Source organism: Suricata suricatta, chromosome 11 (assembly GCF_006229205.1).
Source record: "Suricata suricatta isolate VVHF042 chromosome 11, meerkat_22Aug2017_6uvM2_HiC, whole genome shotgun sequence".
NCBI classification, from domain to species: domain Eukaryota; kingdom Metazoa; phylum Chordata; class Mammalia; order Carnivora; family Herpestidae; genus Suricata; species Suricata suricatta.
The window spans coordinates 73,314,913-73,341,529 of NC_043710.1; the positions used below are offsets into that span (position 1 = coordinate 73,314,913).

At 38.3% G+C, this 26,617-nt stretch overlaps 2 protein-coding genes across 9 annotated transcripts in view; one reads left to right on the plus strand and one right to left on the minus strand.

Moving 5' to 3' along the window:
* MRE11 (MRE11 homolog, double strand break repair nuclease) overlaps nucleotides 1-17,934 on the minus strand; it is a 63,280-nt gene extending 45,346 nt beyond the window's left edge. Inside the window, exons 1-8 of one of the 6 annotated variants that reach the window (XM_029915090.1) lie at nucleotides 17,799-17,846; nucleotides 17,444-17,500; nucleotides 16,943-17,058; nucleotides 15,172-15,304; nucleotides 12,273-12,433; nucleotides 6,365-6,452; nucleotides 5,469-5,610; nucleotides 2,135-2,249 (exon numbers count right to left, since the gene is read on the minus strand). In XM_029915090.1, coding sequence (XP_029770950.1) covers nucleotides 2,135-2,249; nucleotides 5,469-5,610; nucleotides 6,365-6,452; nucleotides 12,273-12,433; nucleotides 15,172-15,304; nucleotides 16,943-16,962 — 659 coding nt within the window. In that variant the 5' untranslated portion in view covers nucleotides 16,963-17,058; nucleotides 17,444-17,500; nucleotides 17,799-17,846. The other 5 variants (XM_029915091.1, XM_029915088.1, XM_029915089.1 and 2 more) reach the window with 5 other exon arrangements.
* Nucleotides 17,935-18,008: 74 nt separating this feature from the next.
* On the plus strand, nucleotides 18,009-24,286 carry ANKRD49 (ankyrin repeat domain 49). 3 transcript variants are annotated; one of them, XM_029956669.1, is made up of 3 exons: nucleotides 18,009-18,097; nucleotides 20,896-21,251; nucleotides 22,403-24,286. In XM_029956669.1, exons 2-3 carry the CDS (start codon nucleotides 20,994-20,996, stop codon nucleotides 22,862-22,864), a joined length of 720 nt encoding a protein of 239 aa, XP_029812529.1. In that variant the 5' UTR covers nucleotides 18,009-18,097; nucleotides 20,896-20,993; the 3' UTR covers nucleotides 22,865-24,286. The 3 variants fall into 3 exon arrangements, 2 of the variants coding, with proteins under 2 accessions (XP_029812529.1, XP_029812530.1); XM_029956670.1 differs by lacking the exon at nucleotides 18,009-18,097 and adding an exon at nucleotides 18,199-18,706; XR_003915309.1 differs by lacking the exon at nucleotides 18,009-18,097 and having other exon boundaries at nucleotides 21,160-21,347; nucleotides 22,403-22,491.
* The last annotated feature ends 2,331 nt before the right edge of the window (nucleotides 24,287-26,617 follow it).

The window sequence follows — 26,617 nt, forward strand, 5'->3', positions numbered from 1 at the left end:
GGGAGGGGAGGGGAGGGGAGGGGAGGGGAGGGGAAGGGAAGGGAAGGGAAGGGAAGGGAAGGGAAGGGAAGGGAAGGGAAGGGAAGGGAAGGGGAGGATACAAAAACGAACCCTACAGGGCTGGATTAGAATAAGCATGAACCAATGCTGTGTGTGTGTGTGTATGTAGAACACATATGTAGATACACAAATATAGATGTGTATGCATGGGTTAGGATACATACACATATTTCCTTAACTCTGATCACTGAGGGCTAGGAGAGCCCCAGTAGCAAGAAGCACACCTAGTGGCCATATCTGGGTTTCTAAATACTGCTCTCCAAACAAAGCCATCAGGGCTCCTTGGAGAAGTGGTTGATTACTGGGTGAAGGCAGAAAAACACAAGGTGAGGCAGAAGCATCTTGTGGGGGTAGAATGATAAAGACAAGATTTAAAAAATTCATAAATGTATAAATCAATCAATCAATCAATAAGGAAGAAGGCATTCTGAAAGGACACAGAAGCTAATATAAAAGAACTCCCAATGGTCAAAGCTGGAAGAATTTGAGCCACAGCAAAAAAACCTGATAAATACCTTTGAGTCCATAACAACAAAAATAAATAAATGAATAAACGAGAGAGAAGCAACAAGTTTTCCTTACAGAAGACTTTCAATGAATAGATGCAGACAGAATGAGGGGAATTAAAAAATAACACACCACCATAGTATTCATTGCTAGAAACAAGATTCACCAATGGATGCTACAATTAGTGAGCAAAATGTTAAGGCAGAACAGGATAGTCACACAGTCTCAAGGTATTTTTACCAAAATATTAATTACAGAATGAAAAATGGGGAAACCTGGCACACACCACCTTCATCAAATGATCACTGTCAACATCACCATTCCCAACCCAACGCTGCCATTCCATCTCACATTCTGATTTAGGTTCTTGGAATCTATCACTTATGATTTCGCCTTCTGACTTTTCCCTACTTTGGGAAAGTAGAAAGTGTAGCAGAACTGGGAAGCCCTAAGCAAGAGAAGGAGCATACGACCAGTGGTGCAAAGTTCTAGGGAGAGCACACTTAACTCTGGCCTGCTCCTCCTTCAAAGCTGCTTCTTCGAGAATATACATAAGGCAACACAAGGCTGCCTCCTAAAGCCTTCCTTTCACTGAGCACTTCATAGGTTCAAGTACCAGGGTATGCTGCATTCAATAAATATCTGTTCAATAAGCAATAAATTACATCGTCTGGCCCAAATCCCTTTGGATTCTTCCTTGGTAATTTCTCAGGCCCCTTCCACATCATTTTCACCCCCCATCACTACCGTCATTTCACACTGTTTTAACTGTGGTCACATAATAAACCTTGCTTCAAGTCTTCCTTCCAATCACTCTACCAACTGCACTCTACCAACATATTATACTTCTTCAAAACACTAACAAGAGAGCTGATCTAGCTATATTTAGTATATTCCAGAAAACACCTGTATACATGCACTAGGAGATGTGTGTAAGAGTAGTCATAACAGATTAAAAAAAAGCAAGACTCTGGAAATAACACACAACATTCACTAACACGTGAAAAAGTTGAACTGTAGAGAATTGTACCTATCAGTGAAAATTACACTATTAAGCATTGAGATGGATGAATCTTAGTAATGTAATGTGGAACATAATAAGTAAGCCAGCTGCGAAATATACAGCAGGGCTCCAGTTCTACCAAACCAAGTAAAACAGTCATCACGGACATATATATGATTATACAGTAAGGAAAGGCAATGGATTTGATTAAACATAAATTAAAGATGGTGCTTCCCTTTGGAGTATGTGAAAAGATATGAGGTCAGGGAAGGACATGGGGTAATGTACTGGTAGTGCTCTACTTTGCTGAATTTATGACTATTCAATTTTATGGTTATTCTTATATATGTCATAAATATTCTTTACAGATAAGGATATTGGAACCAATTCAAAATGCAGTCACAGAAAGCACATCTAAGTTTTGCATGATCCTTTAATGACAACTTTCAAAGAATAAGGAACATTTTATGGAAACTGGGAAGCTTGGAAACAGAGATTTGAGGAATCTCAATACTTGACTCAAAATTTAAAAAAAAAAATTTTTTTTCCAAAAAATATATTTACCTGTTCTGATGAATCACAAATAAGTTAAACCAAGAGTTCTCATCTTCTTTTGGTCTCAACATTGTTACCTTTTTATTGACAAACATTCGATAGAGCCTTTCATCTGGAATGGACCCTGAAATAGATTATTTTAATAACTGGTTTCTTACTTAGTTTTCAAATGAGAATGTTTTACTTCTAAATTTTGTGCTTCTCTATTTCATTTTCATATTAGATATATATTTGAAATGAATCTCTATTTCATTTTAATATTAGATATATATTTAAATGAATCATTATTTACAAATGAGTATGTTCCAGATTCTTACATGGCAGCTGCTATGAAGATACATGTATTAAAAACACATTTCCCAGGGTGCAGGGGTGGCTCAGTCGGTGGGACGTCCAACTCTTGGTTTGTGAGTTCGAGCACCGCATCAGGCTCCCTGCTGTCAGCACAGAGCCCACTTTCTCCCATGCCCCTTCTCGCTCTCAAAAATAAACAAACATTTTTGGGGAAAAAAGTTTCCCATGTCAGGCATACCTACCTTCAAAATCTGGAAAATATGGAATAAAAATCTGAGTTTTCTATGCTTAAATTCTTATTAAAATTTCTAATAATATTGTTTCCCACTCTTCCTTTATTTATTATACATACTTTCGACCTAACAACACATTATAAAATAGAGATATTATAAAGGATGAAATAAAAAAATAAATGGTACTTAAAAATAATAATCTTTTGAGAGAGAGATAGAGAGTGAGCAGGGGAGGGGCAGAGACAAAGAGAGACAGAATCCACACGGTCAGCACAGAGCCTGATGCTGGGCTCATGACCTGTGAGATCATGACCTGAGCCAAAATCAAGTCGGATGCTTAACCGACTGAGCCACCCAGGCTCAGTCTCCACCCAGCTCCCCTATGTATTGTTTTTAAATAAAGATATTATGCTTTTTAATAATATAATGACTTTTAAATAATTTTTCCTATACCTCAAAGGATCATCTTAGTCTGGTGGAGAGAGCTCCCCCCAAAAACAAATGAAATAAACACACAAATTACACTTTTAAATAATGTAAAAGGGAAAAAAGATGCTAAGATGGGAAGTATCAGTGAGGGGACAAGTTGCTGCTTTATGCAATCAAGGGAAGTCCTTGGAAGAAAAGCCAACAATGTAGAACTAGAAGAGCTAGGAGAAATCTAGCTTCTTAAAGAGAATTTCTAGAGTGTGACCAATGGAACAGATAGATGGTGGAATGCAAAACATATGAACTGGAGACAAAAAAGTCAAGGCATACAAAGCCCAGAGCATTAGAACATTGACTGATCTCCTTAGGTGTTGGAAGCCCTGAGAACACAGACGCAATGTGAAGGTAAGTAGGTGAAAAATTTGAGGGAAAAGTCAGGGCAGTTCTGCCAGCTGGCAGTTAGCTTCAAGGGGGCAGGGTGTTTGCAGACTGGAAAGGAAATGGCAGGCAGGGAGAAGGGAGAAGAGTGACTCCCCACACCCGGCCCCTGCCCTAAGGCCTGTAAGAAGCCTGAGAGAAGTGTGTGGGAAGCAAAGCCTCAGGGACTAGTTTCCTGTAGGTTGGAGTGGAGGTACCATGCAAGGAAACTGATGATAGGAAGGAATCTGCTAACTATAAAGAGTTCTAGTGTGTAGAGAGAAGGGTTGGGGTAAGGGTGTGTATGGGGGATGTGTGTGTGTGTGTGTGTGTGTGTGTGTGTGTGTGTGTGTGTGTGTGTGTGTGTGTGTGTGTGTGTGTAGTCCAGAACAGGATGGAATGAGACTTTGGGAGGAAATGGGTGACTGAGGGATATTCCAGGTGGCGCCTGAGTCATAAAGGGATCTGAGTCGGAGAGTGGGAGGTCAACCATTTTCTGCTAACACTGCAGTGATTAAAATACCTGTTAGTAGCTTGTTGAAAGTGTATTTCACTTCCTGTTCTGTCACCTGGGAAATCATACATAATACTTTGATCTCATTTTCCATCTCTCTAAAGTACAGATAACCATGATGCTTTTCTACTTTTCAGAAATGGTAAAAACTGGACAAAGACTGTAAGCTCCTTAGAGAAAGTATTTACTTAAACCATCCATCATAAGTATACTTTAAAAAACAAATACCAAAGAGAACTGAAACAAATAAGGTCTAAGGCTTCCATTATACTCAAATCACTCCAAAAATAATAAAAACTATGTAAAGGCTATAGTGTGAAATTTCTTCCTCATTTTCCTCAGGGTCCTTTAAGGTTGATTTAACATGGAATATAATTTTTATAACTCTAAGTTCATTCCAATAAAAATAGTAAAGCTACTGCATTCATAAGACAAAATAGACTTTGAATGTACTCTAAAAATATTCTTTGATCTTTTTTTCACATGGCATCAAGCCTAGCAAAAATGCCTTTACCTACTGGACACTAAATAAAAGATATTTGACTGGAATATAGTCAAGTTGAAAGAGCAAATCTTCTCAGCATTACAGATGACACATTTGGACTAGCACTGTCTAACAAAAATATAATGTGAGCTGCTAATGCAGGCCAAATACAGAATTTTAAATTTTCTAGTAACCACATTAGAACAAGCAGAAAGAAACAGCTAAAGTTAATTTTAATACATTTTCTTTAACCCAATATATTAATAAGGTACTTTACTTTTTTTCCAAGTCTTTAAAATCTGATGTGATTTTATATTTATAGCATATCTCAATGCAGACCAACTCCATTTCAAGTGCTCCATATTTATCTGAGGCTGGTAGTTACTGGACTGGACACCGGAGCTTCAGACATTTCAAAGAACTTCCAAGATATCAAAATGCAGCTTTTCTTTCTTTTTTTTTTTTAACGTTTTATTTATTTTTGAGACAGAGAATGAGCACAAGGGGAGAAAGGCAGAAAGGACACAGAGGATCCAAAGCAGCTCTGGCTCAGAGCTTTGGTGGGGCTCGAACTCATGAACCATGAGACCATGAACTGAACCAAAATCAAGAGTTGACCGCTTAACCAAATAAGCCAGCCAGGCACCCCTTAGATGCAGTTTTTCTAATTATTATTCTAATATTCCAACTATATCTGTGTCTAAAAGAAGGACAAAATAAACAATAACTAGTACAAGAAAAAAACTTTTTAAAAATCAAAACCTCCATTAACAGAAGTATCCAGGGCTAATGTTCTTATTAAATACTAAAAAAATTCTACTAAAACCTATCATTTTTTACCATCACACATAAGGAATGATTAGATTTGCCTCACTTTTCCCCGAACAGCAAGAAAGTTCATTCCAGAATGTGATTTCCCAGTTGCTTGAACAATTACGTACTGTCATAAGTAGTAAAATAAAACCATCTTACCTAAGCCATACAGAGCAATTTTTGTGCTTCCTTTTTGGAGGAGAACTGGACTAATGTCTATCTTCTCCACAGACACCGAACGTCCAAAGTGGTTTACAAATCCAGCACAGCTTAGTATGTCCAGGGCGCAGAGGGCATCCGCCTACGCAAAATGTTTTCAAAGAATATTAAAATAGAAATACTTACTCATCTAAGAATAAGTAATCTGCATCATATTACCTATTAAAAGTATATTCCAAATACTACTTACTGAAACATAGCAGGGCGTCTTCTCAAAATAAACTTACAATAGTAAAAGTATTTGCTATCTTTCTTCAATTACAAATGACCTACTGTAACTGGAACCACATGCTAAATGAAAGGTTAACATTTCATCAAAACTTATGTCTTGGCCAACAAACAAGTAAAAACTAGCCATGAAATGAGTGCTTTGTAATACTAAGCTGACCTCTTAAGCCATGAGGGATGAAAACTAGGTAAGTAGTGATTTATGGTGTTAATGATCATATAAAACAAAAAGATATTTCAAGTTTAGGACCTCTATAAGGTCCTCCCATATCAAACAGGTAATAAGATGATCTAACTTAGATTTAGAACGGTTCATGAAGAATCATTTTCTACCAGTAAAATTTTGAAATAAAGGACACAAAAGGACCAGGCAAACAGTAAAGCTTCATCCGAGTTACTTAATGTCAACCTTAGCACTAATGAAATAAAAGCACACCAACTATTATTATAGATATTTAAAAATTATCTAAAAAGCAACATAAAAGACAATATGAATGATACAAAGTCAACCTGACTTTCTGAGTCAATCTGACGAAAAATTTCTGGGAAGGCCAAGAATGCCTTCCACAAACTAAAGCGACAACAAACTGTAAGAAGCCAGTAAGTACCCCTGTGGGATCATCATGATTGCCATGGATACTGAACACTGGAATCGAAATGTTGAGATTGCCATCTTGGTAGTTTACCCACGGAAACCTTCAAAACAAAACAAAACAAAGTTAATGTTTCTATAAAAGACAGAAGCTGTTTTCCCCAATATCCTCCTCTAAAATATTAATACAACTTATGGGCACACTGGATGATATGAGCTGGCAGAAGACTACTAGTTCAGAGCTTTAAAGAAATACAATGACAGGCAACAATTCATTCCAAGTTTGAAGAACCTCTAAGTACTGTATATCCTTTAAAGAAAACACTGCAGTATATGGTGCTTGTGAACTGTATGAAAGAGAAGGTATCCGACTCATGGCAAGTAAAGAAGCTTTCAAATTTTGAAAGGCCTATATATGAGAAGGGGGAGGGGAGGAAACACATCCATTTTGGAATCCAATATTCAAAATTCCAGCTCTATCACATACTATGTGTTCATTTTAAGTTCCCCACGCATGCGGCGCCTGGGTGGCTCAGTCAGGTGGGTTTTGAGCTTGCATCGGGCTCCGCTCTGACAGTGCAGAGCCCATTTGTGACTGACTTTGTTTCCCACTCTCTCTGCCCCTCCCCTGCTCTCAAAATAAATGAATGAAATTTTTTTAAAAAGGCTCCTGCCCACTCCTCCTGCTGGAGTCATCTAGCTCCTCTTCTAAGAGGCAGATGCCATTAGAAACTTCGTAGTGTATCTTTGCAAAATTATTTTATGCTTTCATCAACAAATAAATGCATCTTCTTCCTTCTTATACAAATAGTATGTGTATAGCTTATGTATAGCATAATATAGATTTCTGCAGCCTGCTTTTTCATTTAATATGTTTTAGAAATCAATCTATATGGGTACATAAAGAGCTTCCTTGTGCATTCCTAGTGGGACACTATGCCGATGAATAGGCCATCGGAACGTGTTTAAGTAGTTACTTACCAATGGACATTTAGACCATTTCCAGTTTTTTGCTTTACAAATAGTGCTACAGTGAGTACTCTGTACCAAGTTGCCCTTGTGCAATTATAAGAAAATATCTAGAAGGGAATTAGGTCAAAGGACAAGAATGCATTTGTAAATTTGGAAATACTGCCAATTTCCTTCTATAGAAGTTGGGACAAACTTACACACAATACAATAGCAATGCATAAGAAACTATTCCCCTTATTCCATTAACATAAGTTATCAAGCTTTTAAATCTTCCAGTAGTCAGGGCGCCTGGGTGGCTCAGTCAGTTAAGTGTCCAACTTTGGCTCAGGGCATTAAGCCACGGTTTAAGGGTCTGAGCCCCGCATCAGGCTCTGTGCTGACACTGAGAGCCTGGAGCCTGCTTCAGATTCTCGGTCTCCTTCTCTCTTTGCCCCTCCCCCGCTCGTGCTGCTGTTTCTCTCTTTCAAAAAATAAAATTAAATTAAAAAAAAAAAAAGATAAATCTGTGCCAGTGGTTCTAAACCCTCGCGGTATGTTGGAATTATCTAGGAATCTTTTAAGATCTATCAATGCCCATGAGACACTCAGAGAGAATAACTGGCCTACAGATTGTCATCATCATCATTTTTTTTTTAAAGACTTCCAGGTAACTACAATGTGTACCCGGAATTGAGAATCACTGACCTGACAGGAGAAAAATGTCTCAGTAGAACTTAACTTTGTATCTTTCTTATGAATGGACTCCGTTTTGTATTTTGCATATTCTTTAATATGTTCAAATGTCACTTTATTTTTCTGTGAACCATATCTGTATTTTTCATGTATGTTTTTACTAACTCTTGGATTTTTTAATTGGCTCAAAAAAAAACCCTATTTATCTGCTGGGGAAATAAGACCTTAATTTGCAATGAGTTGCAAATATTCTTCTACCTTAACTGTCTGACTTTCATCCCTGTTCTAGGCAGTTTCTGTCCTGCAGAAATTTACTTTTACAAAGACAAATAGCAGTTTTACTTTTATGGCTTCTCAGTTTGATCATACACAGAAAAGCCTTTCCCACAGCTATATTTTTAAAAATTGTCTAACAGTTTCTTCCAGTACATTTATTGAATAATCCATATTTTTCCTAAAGATATGAGACACTACCTTCTCTAAATACTAAATTTCTACATGTATTCGGTCTATTTCTTGATCTCTTGACTCTTTCACTTATCTATCAATTCATTGAGTCATATTACATTTTTAGTTACTGTAGCATTACATTTTTTGTAACTTTATTATGAAATAATTGACATATAGCATTGTATAACTTTAAGCTATACAAGGTATTATTTGAAACACACACTGCAAAATAAACACTACAGTTTGGCTAACACTTACATCACATCCATTTTCTTCCGCATGTATGTGATGAGAAATTTGAAATGTACTCACAGAAACTTTTAAGTATAAAATAAGGTATTACCAACTATAAGCCCTATGCTGTTCATTAGATCCTCAGAACTTACTCATCTTGTAACTACGAGTTAATACTCTGATCAACATCTATCTACCACTTTTCCTCAAGACCTGGCCCTGGATAACCACCATTCTAGACTGTTCCCAAGTTCAGCTTTGTTAGATTCTACATGCTAAGTGATGCTATACAGTATTTTTCTTTGTCTGACTTATTTCATAGTGTAATGCCCTCAAAGGCCATCCACACAGCAAATGGCAAGATGTTCTTTTTCATGGCTGATTAGCATTTCAAATTCATGTATCACGCCACATCATCTTAATCCATCTTCATCCATTCATCCACTGACAGGCACTGAGGTTGTTTCTGTATCTTGGCTGTTGTGAACAATTCTACAATGAACTTGGGAATGCAGGTTACCTCTTTGAGGTCCTGTTCTTCATTTTGTTTGGATACAGATCCAAAAGAAGGATTACTTGATCATACGGTAGATCTGCTTTTAACTTTTTGAGGATCCTCTATACTGCTTTCTCTAGTGGCTTAGTCAATTTACATTCCCACCAACAGTGTAAACAAGAGTTCCCTTTTCTCCACATCCTCCTCAACATTTGTTCTCATTTTTTTGATGATAGCCATGTGTGAAATGATATCTCATTGTGGTTTTGATTTGCCTTTCCCTGATGACTAGTAATTTTGAGTACCTTTTCATATACCTGTTGGTCATTTGTATATCTTCTTCAGAAAAATGTCTGTTCAGTTCCTTTGCTTATTTTTAATTGGACTGGATTTTTAGGTTTTTGTTTGTTTTTTTACTATTGAGATATTGAGAAGTTCTTTACTTTTTTTTTTACTGAGATACTGAGAAGTTCTTTACTTATTTTAGATGTTAACATCTTATCAGATATGACTTAGAAATGTTTTCTCCCATTCCACATGTTGCCTCTACTGTACAGAAGCTTTTTAGTCTAACACAGTCCCACTTGTTTATTTTTCCTTTTGTTTTCAAATCCAAAAAATATCACTGCCAAGAATGATGTCAAGGAACTTACTCCCCATGCTTTCTTCTAGGAATTATACAGTTTCAGGTCTCACATTAAAGTCTTTTAATCCATTTTGAGTTAATTTTTGTGTTTGGTATAAAGAAGGGCAGCTTCATTCTTTTGGATGTGGCTGTCCAGTTTTCCCAATACCATTTATTGAAGAGACTATTCTTTCCCCATCCATTTCCCCCATATATTCTTGGCTCCTCTGTCATAAATTAATTGACCAAATATGCATGGATTTGTTTCTGCACTCTCTATTCTGTTCTACTAACGTACATGCCTATTTTTATGCCAATGCCACATTGTTTTGATTACTATAGCTTTGTAATATAATTTGAAATCAGCAAGGGTGATGCTTTCACCTTTGTCTTCCTTAAGATTGCTTTGGATATTTGGGATCTCTTGTGGTTCCATACAAATTTTAGGATTGTTCTTTCTATTTCTATGAAAAAACAACCATTAGAATTTTCATAGGGGTTACACTGAATCTGTGGATCACTTTGAGTAATATGGACAGCTGAACAATATTCATTCTTCCAATCCACCAACACAGAGTATCTCTCCATTTTTTGTGTCTTCAGTTTCCTTCACCGATGTCATATAGTTCAGTGTACAGCTCTTCCAACTCCGTAATCAAATTTATTCCTAAGTATTTTCTTCTTCTTTTTCTATTCTTTTTTTTTCTTAATTTCTCTTTCTGATAGTTTATTGTTAGCATATAGAAATGCAATTGATTTCTGTATACCGATTTTGTAGCCTATGCCTTTATTGAATTCATTTATTAGTTCTAGTAGTTTATTGGTGGAGTTAGGCTCTGTGCTGACAGGTCAGAGCCTGGAGCCTGCTTCAGATTCTGTCTGTGCCTCCCCCATGCACACTCTGTCTCTCTCTCAAAATAAACATAATAAATAAAGAAAAGCTGTAGTTAAATAGATAAGAAATACATAAGGTCTGTTTCATAGGTTAGTATACATGCACCTATGTCTTAGCTCTGGGCACTGAGAGACCCTAGAAGCAGTGACAAGAGGACAGCAATGTGTAAACCTAGCATCTAGGTTTGGGCTTTCAAATACCACTTTCCAAAGGAACCAGGGCTCCTTGAAGAAATGGAGGAATTTAAAGCTAGGGAAGGGAAAATAAAAAATTCACCTGGAGCATCTTCTAACGCCAAAAAATAAGAAATGAAGGGGAAAATGAGGGTATGTCAAAAGGTGAGAGAAACTAATCTGAAAAAGCACCCAATGGCTAACTCTTGTACAAGTCATCTGAGCAACAAACTAGATTACAATAGTATTAAATTCAACACAAAGGGAAAGAATGAGTTCATATGGATATAAGCAATTGAAGAAGCTCCTCCTGATAAATGAGTCAATAAGTTAACAGAAGAATTCTAATTAATAAATGCAGAAAGAATGTGGGAAACAAAATCAGCATTAGAATACCATGGTTATAATTGCTATAGGCAAGAACCACTGACAAATGCTACAATTAGTGGAGAAACTTTAAGGCAGCACAGAATAGGTGCACAGCCTCAAAATACCTCCCCTGAAATACTTACTAATGACTAGGGCAGTTTTAATACACCCATATCCCTTGACATTCTTTCTTCTCTCTAGGAAGTGAAACTTAAATCCTTCTGAGTATGGGCTGGACTTAGCAACCCGCTTCTAATGAATGGTGGATAAAAAGGGAAAATCCTGACTCGACAGCCGAGAAACCTGGCAGACACCACCTTAAGCAAGAGATCAAGGTTATCCTCACCAGTTATAAGCCACGCTGATAGCATGTACTCTGGGTATGCTATGAGCGAGCACTTCGCCTCTGTGGAATATTATTTCTACTTCAGCAGTATCAGGGAAAGGAAAGGAAGGAAAGACAGAGAACTGGCATAGTCTGAGGAGACCGAGAGAACATTTCAACCACATGTAACACGGTATCCTGTGCATGCTTAAGAAAAATCATAGGACTATCTTTACAACACAGGTTCCAGGTGGCTATTGTCAGTCAGTCCCCAAAGTACAAATTTTAAGGGAAAAGAATGATACTCCATCAAAATTAAGTACTGTATTTGTCAGCAAAAGTCTCCATAAAAAAAGTCAAAAGACAATCCACTAATTGGAAAAAAAAAAATCATGCTGACAAAGGCCTGGCCTCTAAAATACATAAATAACTTCTGCTAATTCAATAGGAAAAAACAAAAATCCCAATTTTTAAAACGGACAAAGGATATGAACAGAGGAGGATACCAAAATGTACAACAGAAATTTAAGAAAATTCTCAGTCCCACTATTAATTAGAGAAATACAAATTAATACGACATATAGAAAATTCAAGAATTACACTTACTATGAAAATAGTTCATAGTGAAGGTGAAATGGCTAATTGTTAATGTGTCTTTTGCAGAAAATTTTACACAGAAGAAAACATTCACTTAAGCATTTAAATATACTTACTTACTAAAACCAAAGTTGACTGACTGGTCACTGAGAATCTCAAACTGTACAGGCCGGTCACCCATGCAGTACTTTCTTAATAACTCGAGGCAGGTATGTAATGCTTTTCTTGAGGGCTTATTTTCATGAAAAAGATCACCACCTAACAAAATAAAATCCACCTAATCAACAGAAAATAGTGTGAAAATTAGTATGTTTTATAGGTAAAAATGTTTAAACTATAAAGAGATAGAAAAAAATCTCATAAAAGACACTATTGTGTATAGAGATTCAGAATCTTCTATTTTATTTATTTAAAGGGCCTGCAGTTTGTTGAACACTTTGACTCCAACTTAGGTTCCTAGGCCACCTTCAAACAAGCCATCTTTGGGGAGCCTGGGTGGCTCAGTTGGTCACCTGACCGCTGATCTTGGCTCAGGTCATGATCCCACAGTGCCTGAGATCGAGCTCCACGTGGAGCTCTGCACTGACAGCATGGAAGGTGCTTGGGATTCTCCCTCTCCCTCTCTCTCTGCCCCTTCCCACATTCCCTCAGGCGCATGCATGATATCAAAACAAATAAACATTTAAAAAAATCCATCTTCAAATTATTATACAAAATCTGACTCATGCTACCCAGAGTGATCATTATCTTTTTTTTGTTATTCAAATCAAACATAAATTTAGGACTTTAATAGAACTTATGGACAAGATAGCCAATTTAATCTAAATTATTCATTCGATTCATCCAACAATTATTTAGGACTCATACAGGCACTGCCACCTAAGGAAGCTGCAATCTACAGAACACACGATGTCCAGGACTGACACCGTGTAATTCCCTGTACTGGGCCCTGAAGATACAATGATGAATAAAACATAATTCCTTTTCTAAATATGTACAGAACTGAATCGAAGAGACAAACGGCTATGCATCTGACCCTAAGTCAGACTCAGACATGCACTAGAAAGGTATGTGAACCAGGAGCAGCAATGACACTACAGTTCATTCTCCCTGAAGGGAAGAAGTCATCTGAGGACAGCGAGTGCAGAGGAAATGTGCCAAGGAGCGCATGGGTGGCTGAGTCAGTTAAGCCTTTGACATCGGCTCAGGTCATGATTTCGAGGTCTGGGAGTTCAAACCCTGTGTTGGGCTCTGCTAACAGCTCAGAGCCTGGAGCCTGCTTCTGATTCTGTCTCCCTCCCTCTCTCTCTGCCCCTTACCCACTCAGGCCTCTGTCTCTCTTTCTCTCAAAAGTAAATAAACATTAAAAGAGGAAAAAAAGAAAAGGAAATGTGCCAACACGGTAGCATTTGAGTTGCACTATGAAGAATACATGAAACATTAAGGAAGACCATTCTAGAAACAAGAAGGAAGAAATAATACAGAAAAAGTCCAACACACACGCTTTCAAGACTGTATAATCTACTTAAAAAACTTGATTAAGTTCTTAATTATACAGAAGAAGCCAGATCACTTGGGCTACAGTAGTGAGGGGGGAACACACCACCCCAAAAAGTGTCACTGTGGCATGTGGGTTGTTTTTCAAATTTTTTAAATGTTTTTTATTTATTTTCTTAATGTTTTTTATTTATTTGTTTTGACCTAAAGGCAATTAAGACTTGGCAGACATATGAAAAGCTTTTTTTAACCTCCCGTAACTGCCTCAAAGAATTTAGACCCATACCAGGAAGAGAGCTATTATCAGAGATAACTTTCTATATCAGAAAGACTTCTCTCTCTCTCTTTTTCTTAATGAGAGAGAGAGAGAGAGAGAGAGAGAGAGAGAGAGAGAGAGAGCGCCTGAGCGGGGGAGAGGGGCAGAGGCAGAGAGAGAGAACCTTAAGCAGGCTCCATGCTCAGTGCAGAGCCTGACGCGTGAGGCTGGACATCACTGTGAGATCATGACCTGAGGCAAAACTGAGAGCCAGATGCTCAACAGACTGAGCGACCAAGGCACCCCCAGAAAGACTGCTCTGTGTGGCACGAGCAGCATTTGCTCTTCCCATCTTCCTCTGAATTATCTCCCTCCTTGAAACCCCAGACCTCCACCGCCTTTCTCCGTAGCTCAGGATGGCACACAAGGCTCAATTACCTGACCGCCGGAGTCTCATAAAAACCCATCTCAGGCCACTACTTCAGAAAAAAGCCTCTGACCAGTCTTCAATTCATGTTATACCCTGTTGCCTGAAGATTTTCCATTAAATTGGGTACAAATGCCTCAATCTGGCATTTAAAGCTCTTCTTAACACAGCTCAAACCATGTCTATAGTTTTCCAGCATACTTTGTAACAAATGGCCTACTAATGAGCCAGACTGACCTGTTGTGCCCCTAACATTCCTTATATTGTCTTATCTGTGCTCTTCTTCCTGCTTCCTGGGAACTGTACACTCTCTATGCTCTTCACCCATCAAAAGCCTACCCACCCTTCGAAGCCCAAGTTAAATGCCATCTCGTTCATTAAACTGATCTCGCTAACCTCTACATGATCTCTTCTATGTCTAAACTCCCAGGAAAGGCTGTTTATCATTCTCTTATGGTTCTTATCACTTAAGACCTTGTATCTGAGCATCATGGACATTTGTCTTATCTCACACCCTGTTACGCTCTATGTTCTTAGAAAGCAGAAACCATGACGGTCATGTTTCCATTTCATATAGAAACTGCCACAGGATCCTGCACTCAGTAAACACCCCATAAATATTTTTAAACTTTTACAAGCCTATGACAAAAGTAGCTCTCTACTTGGATTAAGGTGACACGGCACTCAAAATCTGCTTTGGGCTTTTAGTATATTGACTTTTAAGCACACAATGGGAGCACATGGGGCTGTAAAACCAACCTCCAACGTTAAGAAAGCAAAGAGTCTGTTGACTAAGAGAACATAGTAGACATTGAAAAATGTAAATCCAACTCACTTCATTTTCCTGGGCAAGTCTTAAAATCTCATCAAATGTTACAAATGTATCATTTCCTCTGACTGCATCTTTCTCCATAAATCCCAGATGAATATCGGTGGCAACTAAGATTTTAAATGTATTTTCATCATCACTGCATTAAAAAAGAAAAAGGTCAATATAATTCATTAAAAGTATGCTCAAACCAATTAAACCCTAAATTTATAAGATAAAAGCAGTTATGTGGTAAAATCACTTTTCTAGCCCTAAAATAGATCTAAAAATGTGAAGTATCCAACAGATCTTTAACATTACAGTTTGCCTACCACTAGGCAATTCAAAACAGAACATATGAATTTAAAAAAAAAATTCTGTGACTCCCTCAAAAAAGTATAACCTTGTTACAGACAGTTTTATATACTCTTTGGACCCTGGACCTCAAAGCTTGGTTGTTTTTCGATTCTATTCCACAGGGAAAAACCAAGAGGATTTGACCCCATATCTAAGCCTGCTGTTGATATATTTTGCACCTGCCCAGGCAAATCATACTTGTTCATTTAAAAAGCCCTTCCTCTCACAAGCAGATCTTATGCTAATATGCTAGTAAACTTATATTTCAGTCCCTGAAGACACTTGCTTGATTCTACTCTCTATACAAAGTTAGTGTTTCATTCACAAATTTGGCCAAAAAACAAAACAGAATTATTTACAATTCCATTTGAATTTGGTGGTATTCAAAGGTACTTTTATGTGAAACAGCAATGTGGTAAGTAATGCTTTCTTAAATTTAATGTAACTTATAACTCTCTTTAAAATACTTAGGGATCTATGATTTCATCTCAACTTCCACATGTAAACAAGGAGGTATTTACTATCTCTGAAAAATGAGAACACAAAACAGAGAAATTAAATAATGTATTGCATAACTAAGTGGAAGAAACAGGATTTAACCATTCGGGCGATTTTCATTAAACCACAAGGCACTTAAAGAAATTTTCACATATATTTCCAAAATTAAAATCTTTACATATGAGATTTTTCCAGAAAAGGTTTCTCTTCAGAAACTTCAAAGATGATATATATGCACATAGTTTTAATTGCTATACACGCACAGGGTGATCAGAATATTTTCAAGATCACATCACCCTTATGCTTCCATAGCAATTTATAAAGTATTATCAAATGAATTCTCACATTTAAATTAATCTGACAAAGGCAATTGTGTTCCAATTATATATATATATGATGAAGAAATTGAGACAAGTTTCAGAGGATTGCAAACTTGCCCAAGGTCACACACTATTAACCAAGGAACTGAAATTAGGGTGAAAGACTCCAAATTTAATGCTTTTTCCACATAACTTCTGATTCTTTTGTTGATTTTCATTCTACTCAAATTGATTTCCAACTGATTCAATGCTAGAGCAATGTACTGTTTAAACAGGCTTACACTGACTAGTTAAAACTTCCTCACAAAAGTTCAAGAATACTTATAGCTTCAATATTTCAAGACAAAACCTAAGAATATATACTTATATACTATAGTAATACACCAAATTACTGCAAGGCTTCAACCTATAGATGTATATTATCTTTTAGTTAGTAAACAAGCAATATTAATTTTTTAACATTTAAATATTTTTATATGACTAACATTTCTGTTCATGGGCAAGCTCTTTATTTACTGCCAATTTATTAAATAAGTTTTGTTGTTGTTTTTTAACAGTGATTATAGTTGATGGGCTTTAGAAATCCAAAGCAACAAAAAAGATTCCAAAAGGCAAGTGCTTACAGGGCATCTGCAGGACTCATTTCTGCGGTCAGTCCCGGTCCTTTGGAACCAGTTTTTTCTCCAAGTATTTCTGGGTCGTGTGCTCAAATGTCAGAGAATTCACTCGATTTCAAATCCTAGCAAATACTAAAAGCAAAATTGCATTATTATAAAACGCACATTTTTTAAAAAACAGGCTACCAATTTTTGGCATCTCATTTTCATCTAAGCACCTACTATATTTTATTTAAGAACCAACAATAGAAAATGGCACATCTCCAGTGCCATTCTAACTGCACCATTATGATTAAACTATGGGAAACTAATGCCTATCAAATGAATGGGCAAAAAGGGTCACATACGGTGGGTATGGTTTAACACACGAACAACCCTAGGTGAGCAGAAATGTTTAAACCGCATGAGCAGTCCCTGGAGCACGGACGTGACCCCATACTTACTTACTACTGAAACACAAGACTGTTAAAGAAAAGGTCTAATTTACGAAAAGAGAAGAGCCCCCACCTTTAAAACTAGTGTAAATAAACAGAAACACGCGCTCCGCGGAAAAACGCCCAGTGCCTGCAAGGGAAGTGGAAATGACCAAAATATTCAGACAAGAGTGTATGCCACCACGAAACCACCCGTCCCAGACTCCTGGTTCCGTCGAGATCCCAAGGCTAAATACACCCCCACCGCCGGACTCTGAAGCCAGAACCAGAACCCTCCAGAACTTAGCCGACTCGTCTCTTTATCTCCAGAAAGTCAATCCACTCAGGGCTTCCTCCCCGGATCCCACAGAAATAGGCGGTTCGACTCCTAAATTACCCCACACCCACACTCTCCAAGGCCTCAGCGGAACCCCCAGGCCGTCTTTTACCCGGGAACAAGGGGCGGGATTCGCGAGAAGAAAGGACACAGAACCTGCCGAGTCTGTGGCAAAGAACCCGCAGGGCCACATACCTAAATTAGGCGGGAGAGAAAAACCAGCTCTTTCTCTCGCGATACCTCATTGATGATGTAGCACTCAAATCTTCTCGACTCTCATTGGCTGCCGAATGCCATGAGGGAACCCGGAAAGTAGTGGCGAGGCCCCGCCCTCATGCGGGAGCCAATCCTGAGAAGCTGAGGGACGACCCCGGAAGTTAGGTTCGCGACGGCGACTTTCCCTTCTTTAAGGTGGGTAGCACTTGCCTCTCCTTAACCTGCTCTCCTTGGTCCCCTCGCGCCACCTAAAAACTGGCGGACCCTTAGGGGCGGGTCACCTGTCGACCCCGACTGCTCTCCGCTGGTCGGGCTGCGTCTTGGGTCCTGGGTTGGGCTGGAGCGGCTTCTCCACTCTAGGCTGTTTGGAAGGCCGCAGGCGCGACTCTGGGCCTATGGAAATGACCAATCGGTGCCAGAGGGCTTCTCCCTCACCCCCAGTCCCCAGAGTTAGAGCATTCGGACCCTTGTATTCCCTGCATCCCCCAATTTTCGCCCCTGGACCCTGGGTTCAGCGCATCTGTATTACTTTGTGCTCGTAGCAGTAAAATACAGTATAATTTTTTTTAAAGCGAACTTTTGAATTAGATAATCTTACTTTTCAGTTCCATTAAAAGGTCCTTAATCTAGGGCAGGTTGCTTTAATCTCTCCGAAATTCAGCGCCTTCACCTGTAAAATAGGATTTATGACCCCATCTGTCACTGAGCTGTTTGTAAGGGGTTGACATAGTTTAGATCTCTGTCGGAAAGTGTTCTTTTAAGTTAAGAAACCTACTCTATTTCTTCCTGGTGGAATATCATCAAGTAAGAATCTTAATCTCTTTTTGACTCTAGGTTTGACTCTTAATCTACCTGAAATTTAAAAATAAATATTATATGTAACTTATTCTATTTAAAGCAGTAAATTCAGAATTTTCTAAAAAAGGGGAGAGGGAGTTTTTTTAGAAAAGAAAGGGGTGGATAAAATATGTGCTTCATTGCTTCTATATTTAATATAATTAAATGAACTGTATATTACTTCTTGGTACCTATTAAGTATTTAATGAATTGATGTATGATTATTTTTGTGTTGCAAGGTTCAGAGATTAGTTTGAGAGTAAAGAAAAAAGTGAGAACTCCAATGGGAGTTTCTAAATACAAAGTTTATAAATACAGATCATAAATACGGAACAAACTGGTGGTTACCAGAGGGGAGAGCGGAGGGGAGATAGACAAAATAGGTGAAAGGTCTGGGAGGTAAAACCTCGAGTTATAGGATAGATAAGTCATAGAAATGACAACTGCAGCATAGACAATATAGTCAATAATATAGGAGTAGAATCAATAAGTAAATATAGTCAGTAAAATTGTATACTGTGGCGAGCATTAAGTAATGTATAGAATGTTGAATCACTGTGTCATATACCTGAAATTAATGTATATCAACAATACATCAATAAAAAAAGGTGAAAATTCCAAGAAAACTGGTAAAACACAAAGCAGTTCTGATGGGGTCTCTCAGTAGACTCTGAAAAGCTGGGCAGGACTTGGAAATCCTTTAGTATAGTCATTACATTTTACAATGAAGTAACAGGCCAAGAAAAGTTATTGGTTGAGTGAAAGATTTAAACTTGAATTTAGTCCTTTTGGCACTAGTAATAAAATCTAATGCCACATTAGTACTGAATACAATTTAACTTGTGAAATTAAAAAGAAATTAGTATCTTAAGGGTATGACTAACCTGGAATTTCTCCGAATCCATTCCACACAAAATTAAGTGATAGGGCTTTGATTAAATTTAATTCTATAAATATTTCTTAATGCCCTCTGTAGAAGTAGGGCATAAATATGTTAAATACAGCCCCTATCCTTAAGCTCATTAACTTCTGAGGGACTAAAAACAAGAACAAATTAGTGCTGAAACAAGGCAATATGTAGCACAAAAAAAGCTCCCAGAGAGAGATCTAATTTTGAAGCTAATGGAAGAGATAACATCTGAGAAGAGCCTTGATAGACTGATTTCAGCAAATGTAATGGAGACTGAGAAATAGTATTTTTAAGATATTTATTAGTTACTCACATTTTTAAAAATTGGTTAAGATTTAATCTGTGTAACTCTTTAAGCTGATACTGTTTTATAAATTAATATGGCAGCCTAGCTGAATAAATGTCACTTCCTTCAAGAAGCCTTCTCTAATCCTTTAGGACTGGGTTAATTATAACCCTCTTGTATGCCCATTTTATTTGGACAGGTTCCTGTTATAGCACAGATCATGCTGTTCTTGCCAGTCATCCCCACTAAACAATAAGCTTCGTGAGGTTAAGACCTGGACCTTATTCATTATTGAATCCCAGTATCCAGACACTGGCACATACCAGGCATTCTGTTCATATTTGTTGAATGGAGTGAATGACAGCCAAAATTCAGTTCAAAACAGGAAGCCAACTGAAAACTATAGTTGTCTATCAATGAATGGGACTGCTTTATAAAGGAGCAAATTTTCCGAAGCCTGAAATTATTAAGTGGACGTAAGATAATTATTATAGATGTTACGATAAAGATACCTGCATTGATGAGAGATTTGAACAGATGTCTTTGGGGCTATTCCATCTCTAAGAATGCCTAAGTCCTTGAAGTAGTTTATTAAAAACTGAAAGTTTTTGTTTCTGCTTTGCCTCATCTATGTGTCTAGTCTATAAAAATCACAAATGTACCCTTCTTTTAAATTATAATTTAGAAGCTTTAAGAATTTATCACTCTGTATAATACAATAGTATCTAAATCAAAGATTGAGAATAATACGACCATCGACTTAAAAATGAAGGCGTTTTAGACCATTGAAGATACAAATAACTGAAATCTCATTTCCAGTATTTAGAGACTGTTAAAGGGTACCAATAAATCCAAAAAGTTTAGGCAGGGTTTATTTGTATATGTTTGTAAAACTTACCTATGCTGTTGATAAACACTCAGTTACTGTTTTTCTAATAATTTTTGTGTTTATGTTTCCAGATCTTGATGGATTAAATAAAGCAGACATAATTCATCTCTAGAAAGATTAATTATACCCTGGCATTTGAAATGCTTTATATTTAGAAAAGTAGTAAAAAATGGAAAAAGGGAAAGTAAATGATGATGGAAAACCAGACCCAGAAAATTCCTTGGACTTTTCTGAACACTTTAACCAACTTGAATTGTTGGAGACACATGGACACCTTATTCCCACTGGCACCCAAAGTCTCTGGGTAGGGAATTCTGACGAAGATGAGGAGCAAGATGAAAAAACTGAAGAGTGGTATGAATTGCAAGAAAAAAAAATGGAAAAAGATCCAAGCAAATTGCTTCTTTGGGCTGCTGAAAAAAATCGGGTAAAAACAAACAAAAACAGTTAAAGAGGAAACCATAATATAGTAGGAAAAGTATTGGATTCGGAGCCAGAAGACCTATCCCTGAACCTCTATTTGGTTTGTACCTTTGGGCAAATCCTACCACTTCTGAACCTCTATTTTCTTACCTGTAAGAATGTATAATATACATATACCTGTATCTTTCATACAGGAGTTTGAGGATCATATGAGGCAATGTACATGAAAGTGCATAGTAAGCCACAAAACATCCTGTTGAGTATTATTTGGAAATTTAAGGGATAATTATAAATATGGCAAGAAGTCACTTATATTTTTAAATCACTTCCATTAAGTCATTAAGATCATCCTAGACACAACTATCATTCAGAGGGAGGATGGGAATTAACATGTGATTTACTACATGGTTTGATTTAATCCTCCTATATCCCCAGAGGATGATAATATTCCCTTTTACAGCTTAAGAACAGGAGATTCAGGAGTACTAATTTGCCCATTATCATCCAGTCTATTCTTCCTGCTTGTCGTTCCCACTTCCCTTCTACCTCACTTTACTAAGTTCCTCCACGTCTGTTAGTAGACTAACTAAAAAGGTCTTGTATTTTTGGGTAACTTTTTAACTCAACACGCTGCATCCTACCAGAGATCCAAAGACCCAAGCTGAAAATCACTTCCTGAAAACACATTTCTAAGGTTGTTTTAGTTTGAGCTCTTTAATTTCTAGATTTTCTTGTAGCATTGTTTTCTGATAAGTTTTTTTTTTAAGTTTTATGCACTGTGTATATTGGCGTGATAATCCTGCTGTCAAAGAGTCAATCAGTTATTTTGCTTTTGTAACTAGTGAAATATAAAGTATTAAGCACAATAGCCTGTATTATTCATCTGGGACTAAACCTTTTATGGAATGAGCTTTAATTGGAGCAAGAGTAAATGTATGTTTTGATAGAGAATCACATTCTTAGATGCACGAACGTGGTTAACACTAACTATACATTCTTAAATCTGTTGCCCCCAAAAGAGATGTTAAATCATTTTTATTTTAATGTCTTCTGCTAACAAGGAAGTTTTTATTGAACTTAATCAAATCTAACACCACGAGACAGTTTGTCTCCATTGACTGTTCTGGGTTTTTAAAGATGTCTCTTCCTCCTCAGCTTACTACGGTGCGGAGACTACTTGCTGAGAAGTCCACTCACGTGAACACCAGAGATGAAGATCAATACACCCCTCTTCATCGAGCAGCCTACAGCGGACACTTAGACGTTGTGCGTGAGCTGATCGCACAAGGGGCAGATGTCCACGCGGTGACCGTGGATGGCTGGACGCCCCTGCACAGTGCTTGTAAGTGGAATAATACCAGAGTAGCTTCTCTCTTACTTCAGCATGACGCAGATATTAACGCGCAAACAAAAGGCCTCTTGACCCCCTTACATCTTGCTGCCGGGAACAGAGACAGCAAAGACACCCTAGAACTCCTGCTGATGAACCGCTACATCAAACCAGGTCTGAAAAACAACTTGGAAGAGACTGCGTTTGATATTGCCCGGAGGGCAAGCGTCTATCACTACCTCTTTGAAATTGCGGAAGGCTGCACAAATTCTTCACCTCAGTCGTAACGGTTCTAACAGTTTTCCAAGTACCAGTGCCTCCTTTGTGTGAGATATGAAATGTCTCCATAATACACGGTTGAGATCAAAAATATTTTACTGCAGACGTTCAGTGGTACGCATCCGAACGCCCTTCCGAGTGAAAATGCCTAACCTTGATGTCAAAATGTATTTGAAAGTTGTTTGGATATATCTTTAGTGATTTATGTGGAGTTTGTGATTTCTATCAGAAATAATTTTAACTTCCTACTTAAAAACTTGTAACGGGTTGTACAGAAAACTAATGATATTTTTGGTGCTGATCCAGGAGAAGTGTATTTTTAAATATTCCCCCATCCCGGATTTTTGTTGAGTATTTAGTATATTGACATGTATTTTTATAAGGTGAGCGAACTCAGAATTTAATTTAAAAATCTTAAATATACTGGTGCAGGACAACTGTCTTCTTGAGATCACCATAGCCATTTGCTTTCATTTTAAACTGTAAGAACTGACTTAGTGGTGACTTGAATTGTCAGAGTTTTAAAAAAACAGAAGAAAAGCTTAGATCTTTGTCTTTTAGAGCATAGACCATTTTCGGGAAGGTAGTTAGCTAAGTGTTTAGTCCACGAATGTTATATATACTGCCTCCGCTGCCACAGCTCACACAATCCTGTGGACAGTCCTACCTCACCCTGGCCAACCCCCGTGATCCTTAGTCCATCGGTGAGTCAGCATGGCCCTTCAGATGTGCACACAACTCTCCCTTGGTCCAAGAGCCCATAATCTATCTGCTCCCCAACTGGTTTTACCTGCCTCTTCCTGCTGTTTGTGGCACTGCTCAGATGGGCTCTCCTGTTCCCAGGAAGTATTGATTTTCCAAGGTCCCCCTTTTATACAAGTCCTGCAAAAGCAACGAGACAGGGGACAAGGAATTCCAAGAGTGAAGGAATGGTGACTATATTGGGGCCAGAACCACAACGTGGCTCAGGCTTTAGAAAGCCACAGCATAGATCGTGACAAAAGCATAAACATAAATATTCAGAAGAAAATAAAAATTTTGAGCAACAAAAATGGCACCAGTTCTTTTTTTTTTTTTTTTTTTTTTTAATCAGCGTATCTCTTCCTTGGCTTAGGTCTGTAACATATTAATTCACCCAGCATACATTTATTTCATAATTATTCTCTCAGTCTTTTCCAGTGGCAGTTTCCCGTTGGTTACCTCGCCTCTCCGTGACTGTTCCCAAAGGGTTTTCTCTTCACTTTTAACGCCAGAGCTGAGGCTGTGGGAAGGAAACTAAACCAATGGGGCCTTCTTTATATATTCACTGAGGTTTTGTTTTTGTGTTTTGAGCCAGCCCAGGTGATCCAATCGTTCTGGACTAATAATGCTATGTAATCAAATATGTTTGGTGGCTTTTGGGTTCAAAAAACTTGAATCATCTCAGAAAAGATAATGTTTGAAATGAATCATTGTGACGAACAGGACTCAAGAATTAGGAGCGGTTCAATTACTTCGTTGACCTCTGGCTAGGTGATGCCTCAGAGTATCAGTGTCTATGATGCAAGGATTGGGGCAGAAAGTGTTTGGCCCAATTTAGTGATACCAAATGACACGAACAGGCAAGTTATACAGACAAGTAGAACAGGACCCCACTTACCGCGGTAGACTGCTAAACTAGGCTACCTACTTACAGTAGTAAGTCACAGAGCCCATGGCTCCTTTCTTACTTTGGAATAAGTTGCATCCATGATTTTATATAAGCTTTCCACTTAAGTATGGGGCCAAAGAACCCTCCTCTAATTTATAAGAAGCTGAGATGTGACTACTTCCTGGTTTCAGGCCTCGACATTCAAACCAGTGCTAGGGAGCAAACTCCATGCATAAGTGAAATCCCTTCCATTCCTGAGGGCAGAATTTGTATTATTTGCTTCCTTTGTGCTTTCCTTTTTTTTTTAAATTTTTTTTAATTTTTTAAAATGTTTTATTTATTTTTGATACAGAGAGAGACAGAGCATGAGAGGGGGAGGGGCAGAGAGAGAAGGGGACACAGAACCGGAAGCAGGCTCCAGGCTCTGAGCTACCGGTCAGCACAGAGCCAGATGTGGGGCTCAAACCCACGAATGTGAGATCTGACCTGAGCCGAAGTCAGAGGCTTAACCGACTGAGCCACCCAGGTACCCTGCTTTGCGCTTTCCTTAGTAGTTACTGGTCTTCCCTATCCCCAGAAGGCATTCCCTAATCATACTTTTGACTCCTAATTACCTGTACGTTTCCAGTTTAAGAAGGCTAAAAAAGGGGTGGCTGGGTGGCTTAGTCCATTGAGCCTTGACTCTGGATTTCGGCTTAGGTCATGATCCAGGGTGGTGGGATTGAGCCCCGAGTCAGGGTCCACTCGGAGCACGGAGCCTGCTTGGGATTCTCTCCTTCTATCTCTCCTGCTTGCTCTCTAAAATAAAAACAAACAAGCAAAACACTCAGTTTGCAAACAATTTTCTTTAACCTGGGAGAGTTTATTCAGAGACTTTAAAATCTGTCTTTCATAACTATGGGCTTAATTTTGATGAGCTTATATGCTTGAGGAAAAGTGACTTTATCATTCATTATTCAAGGAACACATCATAATTCATAGGCTCACAGTGAAATTAGTTGTCTTTGCTTTTATAAATCTTCAATAAGTTTCTCCAGGGAGCTTTCTGACCCATAACCTACCACAGTGTTGGGATTTAGAATCTTTATATTATGAATGTAAAAGCATTCGTTAATTCATTGATGTCTGTAAGAGTTGCCATGGGAAAGCAACTGAGCGGCCACTTTGATGTGGAAAGCTGCGAACACTGACAACCCCCACTTGCAAACCTGGGATGACCCGAGCCATTTGGAAAGCACCAGCAGCCATTTTATTGCAGGCTAGATAACAGATCCAGGCGCCGCCAGGACGGACGACCCCCACTCTCAATCTGGACTGTCTCAAACTGTAATGCCTCACCATGGGATTCCAGCATCATCCTCCCCACCGAAGCGGACAGCCAATTGAATCCTGTCACCGTCCAAAGATGACCCTATGTGGCTATCAGCCCACCTGAGCTCAAACCCAGAACTTCTGCACCCATAAAAGACCTTGCTCTCCCATATCAGGCACGACTTCCCTGACTCCCGCTCCAGAGTCACGGAACCTCGCCCGGGAATCGCAAATCCCAATAAAGGCCTTCTTGGCTCCATAACGTGGTCTCTTTGTCCTCCCATCTCTGCCTCCATCTATTAAACCTTACAATGTCTATTATGACAAAAATCAAAATACTTCCATTTCTGGAAAATCTCTCATTTTCTTTTTTTTTTTCCTTTTTTTATTGTCAAGTTGGTTTCCATATAACACCAAGTGCTCATCCTAACAAGTGTCCTCCTCCATGTCCATCACTCCCCTTCTCCTTTCCCCCTCCCCCTTCAGCCTTCAGTTTATTCTCAGTATTTAAGAGTCTCTCATGATTTGCCTCCCTAACTCTTTTTTCCCTCCTTTCCCTCCCCCATGATCTTCTGTTAAGTTTCTCCTGTTACACTTATGAGTGAAAACATACGATATCTGTCCTTCTCTGCCTGATTTATCTCACTTAGCATGACACCCTCGAGGTCCATCCACTTTCCTGCAAATGGCCAGATTTCATTCTTTCTCATGGCCATGCAGTACTCCATTGTATAGATAAACCACACCTTCTTGATCCATACATCAGTTGACGGACATATAGGCTCTTTCCATGACTTAGCTATTGTTGACAGTGCTGCTG